Raw genomic sequence first — 10508 nt, 5'->3', positions numbered from 1 at the left:
GGTGGGTTTCTGTTAAAATGGACCAAAAGTCATTCCTGATGAAACTATTTTGATATTCTGGTTTTTAAAGACAAAAGATGCCCGAAAACCAACCTCTGATGTTGAATCTATGTCTGATCTGTCTGAGCCTTATCACCATCTGCCGCTAACTAACTGCCCCGTCTCATCTTTTAAAGGAAGTTTTGGACACTCTCATCTGTGCCCTCCAACTTCAGGCTCATCTCTACTGAATATTGTCCAGGGCTCTTTTTTAAACTCATCATATATAAGAAAAGTTTCAGCCTGGTTTTAAACTCCGTAACACTGAAACTCTTTAAGAACTTTTAATGATTTGATTTTAACTGTAGATTCAGGAGACACTGCTATTGCTTCCTTTGACATGGTTGATCATGTGACCCTGTTAGCTCGTTAGGTATTGAGGGGACTGTGCTGAAGTGGTTCCAGTCATACCTAACAGATAAGACCTTCTCTGTTGGGATTTTGCCAATCTAACAAATGGTGTCCCACAAGGTTCTATGCAGGGCTCTGTCCTATTTTTGTTGTTCATGTTGCATCTGGGGTCTATTTTCCAAAAATATGTCTCCTTCTACTGTTTGGCAGAGTATGTTCAAATCTACAGGCAGTCTAAAAACAGGGGGAACCCTTCAGCCTCTATTGACATTAAAACACGGATGATCTTGAATTTTCTAAATTTGAATGACAGCAACACAGAAGTCATCATGTCTGGTCAGCCTGATCTGTTAGAGGATAGTTCTGCCCTCCTCTCCTGATCCTGAGTGGAGGATCAGGAGAGCCATTAAGCCACATCCGCTCCCTTGGAGGGGCGGAGTCAGACAGCTCATTAACATTTAAAGCCACAGACACAGAAACAGCTCGTTCTGAGCAGGGCTGAAACAGAGGGGATTTTAGAAATCCAGTACTGGTGTGTTTTTACAGCAACAAACTTCACAGGAATGTTATAGGGACCTCTGAGACCGACATAAACTTGTCTTAAAGGGGTCAAATATGGGACCTTTAGTAATCTTTTTGGGACCTGATGTGGCCCTCACGCCACTAGGTGAGTGCAGTTGGCTAATACACACTGGCTGTGTGTATCATGCAGGCTGTGCCTTACTGCATGCTGAAACAAACAATACAGCAGGAGCTTTGAGCTTAAATCTGGCTATGATGCTCTTGTCCCTGTCATCCAAAAATCCTGCATAATTGGGATAATTCCACACGCTAATGCCGTCTCTAATGCACGTGCATGACAAAGCTATAACTGCCTTCTGCTGGCACGCAGCTTTGAACCAGCAGTTAGGAGAGAAACAGAAACAGTGCAGATGCTTTGGGCATTTTCTTGCTTTGGGGCTTTTTTTCTCAATAATGGATTACTTTTATGTTTTATGAATTAATTTGTAACGCGCCACCCCCAACACTGCCTTTCAGTAATGTTGCCACTGAGATTTAAAACGTTTTAAAGGTTTAGTTCGGCTCTTTCAGGATTACATTTGAGGGATTCTGTAAAGCAGTGATACTCAACGCCTGGCTCTAGAGCCACATGGGGCTCTTTTATGATGATTTGTGGCTCTTTTGTCTTCATTTGAAATATTGTCTCCCCAGAAAACCTTAAAAAAGGGAAACTTTGACCTCATTTCCCTGCTTATACAGATGGCTTTATTTCTCAACCTTTATTTTTTCTCTATATATTTTCATTGCCCTTGTTTGCAATTTTTCGACCATTTTTACTGCCTTAAGCCCACTTTTGACACTTTTTTTTGGATCGAGGATTTTGGATTTTTGCCACTTTTATCCTGTTTTTTCCCCTTTTCCACCTGTTATTGACTTTTATCCTGCTTTTTGCTATTTTTTCCCCTTTTTTGTACTTTTTGCCCAATTAACCTGCCTTTTGCCATTAAATGGAACTTTCCTCCCCATTTTTTGCCATTTTTTTCCCACCTTTTGCTGCTTTTTGCCCATTTTGCTCATTTCACTCATTTTTTTTGGCCACGTTTTAGTCATATTTTGCCCATTTTTGCCTCTTTTATTCTGCTTTTTGCTATTTATCCCCTTGTCTGTACTTTTTGCACAGTTAACCTGCTATTTGCCATTACATGGAACTTTTCCCCCATTTTTTCCAATACTTTCCCACCTTTTCCCGACTTTTTACCCATTTTAGTCATTTTCACTCATTTTTTTGGCCACACTTTTGCCATTTTTTGCCCATTTTCCCAACTTTTTGCCCATTTTAGTCATTTTCACTCATTTTTTTGGCCACACTTTTGCCATTTTTTGCCCATTTTCCCAACTTTTTGCCCATTTTAGTCATTTTCACTCATTTTTTTGGCCACACTTTTGCCACCTTTTGCTCATTTTCCCACCTTTTGCCCATTTTAGTCATTTTCACTCATTTTTTGGCCACATTTTTGCCATCTTTTGCCCATTTTCCCAACTTTTTTCCCATTTAGTCATTTTCACTCTTATTTGCCTCTTTGTTGCCATTTTTATCCTGTTTTTCCCTTTCCCACCAATTTTTTGCCCCTTTTATCCTGCTTTTTGCTATTTTTTCCCCCTTTTTGTACTTTTTTGCCAAATTAACCTGCCTTTTGCCATTAAATGGAACTTTTCCCACCTTTTGCCCATTTTGCTCATTTCACTCTTTTTTTTTGCCATCTTTTTGCCGTTTTTTTGTCCATTTTTGCCCTCTGTAACTCATTGTTTGACACTTCTCACCAATTTTTGCCACTGTCTCCCCTTTTGTCCCAATTTTTGTCACTTGTCACCCAGTTTTTGCCTTTTTATGTGGCTTTTTGACACATTTTGCAACCTTAACTTATTTTTATTGCCACTTTAACCCATCTTTTTGCCACTTTTCACCACTAAGATTGTGGCTCTTGCAAAGGTTTTTTTTGATAATTTGGCTCTTTGGTTTAGCAGGGTTGAGTAACACTGCTGTAGAGTGTGAAACTTAAAGGTCACGCAAACACAAAAAGGAGCAATCCTGACTTTTTTGTGGCTCTGAGCTGCTGACTCGTGTGTGTTGTGACATTAAATAGATTTTAAGGTTAAGGCCTTTAAGAGGAAGAGTTAAAGGGACAAAGGGGTAAGGTAAAAAGGGAGGGTAAAGGGGTGAAGGGTAATGATATTTGGCTGGTGCTCAATCATCAAACCATTATTGCATTATCTACACAGTACTAGCTCATCATCCCCTTATGGTGGAACAAAGAGACAGGATGGTGTGAAAATGTCTTACACTTCAACTACTAAACAAGTATCTAGATGTTCACACAGTTAAGACTCATTGAAATGACTGTGCATAGCAAATATAGCCTTTGAAAGAAAGGTACTGTGTACATACTACAGTGGGTGAGATAGAAAGACAACCAGCCTTGCTTCAGGACATCTATACAATTATATAGTAAATATCTGAAATGAAAGCAATAATGTGGTTAAATAAGTCATGTTTTTAATGCAAGAGCAGGTAAATGCTATAAATCATAATATATCATCTGGATCTTTCCATTCTATTTACAAGAGTTGAACACTTAGCTGGTTAGAGTGATTCCTCAGACACTTCAGAGGCCCTTTCTTCTTCTGAAGTTTATCCTTCCAGTGTTTTCCGTATCACTCCATCTCTCTTTTAGCTCTCATATGTGATAAATCCTCCCCCTATAATCTCTTTTCCACCATCTGACCAACTTTTCCTTCAGCTGCTGTTTATTTTTTAATCCCTGTCACTTTAAACACCTCTCTCCGTCTCTCTCGCTCTGTCGTGTTTAAAATGTGTTATTTTTCTCCTCAGCTTAGTTTGATCCTTGGCAGATAGGGCCTTTGATCTTTTAATGGAAAAAAATGCTACATTCACATTTCACAGGTTGTTCAAGTTGACATCAGCAGTCTGTGTGTGGTAACTTCTGAGCTCAGTCCTGCATCTGCTCTGCTCTGTCCCGGCACGACTACAGCAGGAGACGTAAGGTGATCCGTACAACTGACCCTTTGTGGCACAGCGCTCCTCCTCTTCCTCCTCAGGTGTAGAAAAAGCTCAAGGTTTAATATCCAAAGCAGGAGTTGGAGAAGGATGTCTCGGCTCGTCTTGTTCCAGGTTAAGAGCAAATGATGCATAGAACTGCATCTCCCAGCATCCAGCTCGTCTCTAGTTCCCCGACATGCATCACACAGCTGTCTGTCTCTTCATCCTGTTACTGAAAAAGTCCCTCTCTCCGTCTGTAACAATCCTGCAGGGTAATTAGTAGAGGTATTTAAGTCCCTTGTTTCTGTGTGGCGTGTTTGTATGCGTGTTGGTGTTGTGTTTACGTCTCTGTTTCTTGCTGCGGTTATACACGCGTGGTGGAGTGTGTGTGCGTGGAGATGTGTGTGTGTGGCAAGTGTGTATTACTATACGGGCTATGATGTGTGTATCCCTGGTGCGGATGCCCCATCCTCATCCCCACTACGGATCCTGGGGTCATGGGTGTCATCGGCGTGGCCGGGGTCACGGGATGTGACCCGGGGGTCACGGGCAGCGATCCCGGAGTCAGAGAGGTCATGAGGGGGACGTCGTCAGGCGAGCGGCGCAAGGTGAGCGTGTAATCGGGCGGGCAGGTGAGGCGCACGGTATCCAGGGTGCTGTAAATGTCCTGGGTGTCCAGACCGTCCAGAGCGTCCAGAGTGTCCAGAGTGTGATGGTGGTGGGCGTTGTTCCTCTCGTCTGCTGATGCTGCGTCGCACTCCAGCTGCTTCACCTGGGAGGACGCAGGGATGCAGGATTCAGTCAGTAGAGGGAGAGGAAGGAGAAAAAGGTGAATTAAAATCAGACCTATCAGTACAAGGGCAAGGAAAGACTCTTTTACAAACAGGTGTGAAAAACTGAAGCATTCACTCGTGCAGGTGTGGAGTTTAGTTCTTCTTTCTCCAGATAACTCTCATGATGTTCCAACTTTTGACCTCATGTTGACCTATCCTAGATGTGAATATCGCTGAGAATGCTCTCAGAAAGGTAAATAAAGTAAAAGACCAGATTATTAATATTAATATTATTTTCATCTTTTTTCCATTATTATTAGAGCTATTCCTAATTGGCTGAACATTTAAATTCATGCCTGTTTAATTGAAACTGGTGTGCCTATTGACAGAACTAATTATTATCATTATTGGTATAATTATTATTATTACTGTCATTGTCATTATTATTATTATTATTATTATTATTATTATTATTATCACTGTCATTGTCATTATTATAATCATTATTAATATTGTTATTATAATCATTTTCATTATTATAATAATTATTATAATCATTATTGTGAGTATTGTTATAATTGTTATTATTTTTATCATTATTATTATTATTATCATCAATATTATTATCATTATTATTAGCTTTATTATTATGATTATTATTAGTAGTATTATCATCATTATTATCATTATTATCATTATCATCATTATCATTACCATTATTATCATTATTATTATTATTATTATTTTTATTACCATTATTATCATTATTATTATTATTATCATTATTATTATTATTATCATTATTTTTATTATCATCATTATTATTACCATTATTATCATTATTATTATTATTATCATTATTTTTATTATCATCATTATTATTACCATTATTATCATTATTATTATTATTATCATTATTGTTATTATCGTCATTATCATTACCATTATTATAAGTATTATTATTATCATTATTATCATTATCATCATTATCATTAGCATTATTATTATTATTATTGTCATCATTATCATTACCATTATTATCATTATTATTATTATCATTATTATCATTACCATTATTATTAGTATTATTATTATCGTTATCTGAGTGCTCTGAAAAGTCAGCTCAAAAAATAATTTTCGAATTATGGTCCTTAATGAGAGTAGTATACACAGAGTTAAAATCGTATTCAAAACAAATCACCACTGTTGTCAATACCAGACCACATGTGCCTGCCACTGTTGATGTGTTGTGATTTTTAGCTGAAACACATTTTTAATAACAAAAAAAAACCCTTACATGAGAGTAATAAATATCAGTGCTCAGTTTTTGCCTGTCAAACCAGATCTACTGTTAGTGTATGAAGGAGCACATAACAAAACTGAAAAGAAGTGACATTTAAAATAAATAAATCACAATTACAAAAGCAGCTGCGGTATTCAGCTACATTACGGTAGTTCAGTTTCCAATTAAGAGGATTTGTCAGCTACAAAGGAGATGTGACATTTAGCGCTCACTGCGGGAGATTTCAGAGCAGCTACAAGAGCTAGAAAGAGGCCAGATAGTCCGAGGATGAATTGGAGGCAATTGGAAGCAATTCAGGCAATTGGGCACGGCTCACACGTGCACATGCATCAAAACACGCTGGCAGACACTAACACACACTCTGTCTCTGATAATGTCTGCTTACGACAGGCTGTGTTTTATAGTCCTGCTCTACCGGCAGCTCCTCTGCAGACTCTCTTAGCACACGCTCAGCCGGTCTGATGTTCACGAGACTCCTGTGTGGAGCTTTTAGCTGGTTATGAAACAGACTGGAGCTGATGTCTCTGTGACCTAAAAAGCCCGTCAACACAAGGGCTGATTATTTATTTCACATTGGAATTATGTCTGAAATAATAACACAGGATAGGTCGGTCTAAAGCAGGGGTTCTCAACCTTTTCAGCCTGTGACCCCCCAAATTAAGGTAGCAGGGACCGGGGACCCCCAAAATAAAGGTACCAGAGACCGGGGACCCCAAAATAAAGGTGCTAGAGACCGGGGACTCCCAAAATAAAGGTAACAGAGACCAGGGACCTCCAAAATAAAGGTGCTAGGGATCGGGGACCCCCCACAATAAAGGTACCAGAGACCGGGGACCCCCCAAAATAAAGGTGCTAGAGACTGGGGACCCCAAAATAAAGGTACCAGAGACTGGGGACCCCAAAATAAAGGTACCAGAGACCGGGGACCCCAAAATAAAGGTGCTAGAGACCGGGGACTCCCAAAATAAAGGTACCAGAGACCGGGGACCCCCACTGTACCTGAAGGTGGTTGAACACAGCCATGAACATTCAATAATAGTCATGTGCAGACAAGGCCGTCCATATGGGGGGTAAATGGGAGAGCTTTCTGGCGCCCAGCCAAACTGGGGGTCCATGGATGTCAGCAAAATCCTGGTCCATTGCAAAGTTAAGCTGTAATATCCTTATGTGATATTTAACCTGAAAAAAACCCACTCTTATCAAAGAAAAAAAAATATTTTATTGTGTTGTAAATAGGCTTCTTAAAAATGTAAATCCCTTTTGTTAAAAAAAAATACAATAAATATTGGTTTAAGAATTGCTGCAATGGGTTAATAATGGTAAAAAAAAATGGTGGAAAAGGTGGTGAAATTGGATTTTAAAGAATGCCGAAATGGGTTAGAAGTGGCAAAAATTAGGAATTGCAAAAAAATGGCAAAAATGGGTTAAGGTGTAAAAATGGGCATACATAGAGGTGAAAGGGAGTTAAATAGTGGCTGAAATGGCTTTAAATTGGCAAAGATGGGTGGAAATTTGGTGAAAAGGGATGAAACATTTATTTAAAAACTGGCAAAAAGGGCTAACTGAAAAAGAAAATAATAGGCAGATATTGGCAGAAGTTGGTTAAACTAGCAAAAATGGGTATATCAAATGGTCAAATGTGGTTAAAATATGTAAAATGGGCGTAAAAAGTGGTTAAAAAAAGGGGGGCGGGATAAGAGTAGCAATAATAAGTCAACAGAGGCAACATTAAGCTTAAGTGGTAAGAATTGGTTTAGAAGTGGCAAAAAAGGCAGAAAAAAGTGGTGGAAAGAGTTTAAACATGACAAAAATAGGTATTGAAACAAAAATTTGTTCAAATTGGTGGAAAAAATAATGAAAATGGGTCAAAACGTGTCATTTAAAAAATATTCTTAGTTTTTTATGGCATTTGAAGACCCCCTTTAGTGTCTCGAGACCCCCAAGGTTGAGAACCACTGGTCTAAAGGAGACAGCAGTGCCAGGCAGGACAGCTGAGCTCAGAGCACATGGATCACAAGTTCACAGTTCACCTCATAAAAGCATCTGTTCCTGCCTGTTCTGATTCACCATGTGATTACCTTTAACGCTGATGTAGTTAGAAGATGAACTATCGACTGTGTGTACCTGGTATTTTATTTTGAAATTGTCCAGATACTCTGGGCATTCCTGTTCCAGTCTGCTCTGTGCTGTAGACTGGTGCAGGAGGCCAACTTCTCTCATAATAGACTCAGCTGGTGCTTCTAGCACCAAACACATACATGCAGAAACCCAAAGACAAGAAAGGGGATCATCTGCTCTAGTGTGGACAAACGGGGAGCAAAAGATAAACTGGCTCACTGGCCATTTTGAAACTATTTTTAGCATTATAGTTTTTTAGTGATGTAACGACATACAGTCATGTGCATTAGTCTTAGATATAAAAGGGTGCTAAGGATTCATCACGGGACTCGATGTGCTGCAACCCCGGGCTGGAGAGAAGGGGGGGAGGACAACCAGAATCAAGCTTGTGACTTGTCCTTGCTTGGCAGCCAAGGTCAGGCTCAACGGCGTCTATTTTGTCTGGTCCTTTCATTGGTGGTTTTATGGCTGGCGAACGCCAGCAGTCATCAGTCTGTTAGGACATCCACAGAATGACCAGGGGTGTGTGGATCCCTACTACCTGTCCTGATGGTACCCTAGGCTGTACTAACTTGCCTTACTCCGTCCCAACGGTGTGGACTTTGTTATTTTTTTAAACAGATTATTTTCCCATGCCCCTCGTAATGTGCAAGGGCATCCAGAACAAGACAGGACTCCTTCCTGCTCAGTTTGCCCTCACTCAATAATCTAAGCCTGACTTCAGCCTCAATTTGGCCCAAAAATGCAAAACTTATGCTCAGAATACTGCACTTACCTCAGGATACAATTAATGCTTTATTTAAAATAAAGGTGGTTTCCACCCTTTTCTTTAAAAAAAGCCCCCCCCCCAACTTGAAAAAAAATCAAATATCAATTTTATTTGTTTTCATTGCCAAACTTGAAGATGTATGTATAAGCTGTCCACTATAACGACCATGTAGTAAGGGCCCTTTGAAATGAAAAAAATAAAGAGGATCTGTGAATTTTCAAAAAAAAAACTTCAAATTTTCAAGTTTAATGTCAAATTATCTTTGTGAACCAAAACTTTTGCAGATGATTGTATGGAAGACGATCCGACCAGATGAATCTGCTTTTCCTGCAAAAGTCCCTCAGCCTGATCAAATAATCCTTCTTACTGGGACTGAGCAATACAGAACTACCTGTGTCTATAGACCAGAATCCTCAAAACATCTTTATCATCTGGATTTATAAGGTATATATTTCTGTAAACTGAGATTATCCAAACACTGTTTTTAGTTTGGTTTTTTTGCTAATCTATCTTTAAATAATGAAGGGAATTTATGACTTTACAAACTTTAAATGTTTTAGTTAATAATGTCAAAATTTCATTTTTGAAAGAAGGAAATTTCTATTTTATTCTTATAAATGTATTATTATTTAAAACTTTGAAATACTGAGCTTGGGTATTTGTAAATAGCAGTGTTCATTTTGTCGACTAAAAATATGACAAACTATTTGACGACAGCCTTTTTTTCCATGACAAAAACTAGACTAAAACTAACAAAAATAGATCTGTGATGACTAAAACTAGACTAAAACTAACAAAAATAGATCTGTGATGACTAAAACTAGACTAAAACTAACAAAAATAGATCTGTGACGACTAAAACTAGACTAAAACTAACAAAAATAGATCTGTGATGACTAAAACTAGACTAAAACTAACAAAAATAGATCTGTGATGACTAAAACTAGACTGAGACTAACAAAAATAGATCTGTGATGACTAAAACTAGACTAAAACTAACAAAAATAGATCTGTGATGACTAAAACTAGACTGAGACTAACAAAAATAGATCTGTGATGACTAAAACTAGACTGAGACTAACAAAAATAGATCTGTGATGACTAAAACTAGACTGAGACTAACAAAAATAGATCTGTGATGACTAAAACTAGACTGAGACTAACAAAAATAGATCTGTGATGACTAAAACTAGACTGAGACTAACAAAAATAGATCTGTGATGACTAAAACTAGACTAAAACTAACAAAAATAGATCTGTGATGACTAAAACTAGACTGAGACTAACAAAAATAGATCTGTGATGACTAAAACTAGACTGAGACTAACAAAAATAGATCTGTGATGACTAAAACTAGACTAAAACTAACAAAAATAGATCTGTGATGACTAAAACTAGACTGAGACTAACAAAAATAGATCTGTGATGACTAAAACTAGACTGAGACTAACAAAAATAGATCTGTGATGACTAAAACTAGACTAAAACTAACAAAAATAGATCTGTGATGACTAAAACTAGACTGAGACTAACAAAAATAGATCTGTGATGACTAAAACTAGACTGAGACTAACAAAAATAGATCTGTGATGACTA

At 38.1% G+C, this 10508-nt stretch overlaps 1 protein-coding gene across 2 annotated transcripts in view; it reads right to left on the bottom strand.

Moving 5' to 3' along the window:
• Window positions 1-3428: 3428 nt before the first annotated feature.
• LOC121522647 (neuroligin-4, X-linked-like) overlaps window positions 3429-10508 on the bottom strand; it is a 59822-nt gene continuing 52742 nt past the window's right edge. For both annotated transcript variants that reach the window (XM_041807204.1, XM_041807205.1), the window contains one exon: window positions 3429-4721. In XM_041807204.1, the coding sequence (XP_041663138.1) occupies window positions 4314-4721 (408 nt within the window). In that variant the 3' untranslated portion in view covers window positions 3429-4313. The remainder of the gene's footprint in view (window positions 4722-10508) is intronic.

The sequence above is a fragment of the Cheilinus undulatus genome, linkage group 15 (genome assembly GCF_018320785.1).
Source record: "Cheilinus undulatus linkage group 15, ASM1832078v1, whole genome shotgun sequence".
NCBI classification, from domain to species: domain Eukaryota; kingdom Metazoa; phylum Chordata; class Actinopteri; order Labriformes; family Labridae; genus Cheilinus; species Cheilinus undulatus.
This window is presented reverse-complemented; position numbering and strand designations above follow the sequence as displayed.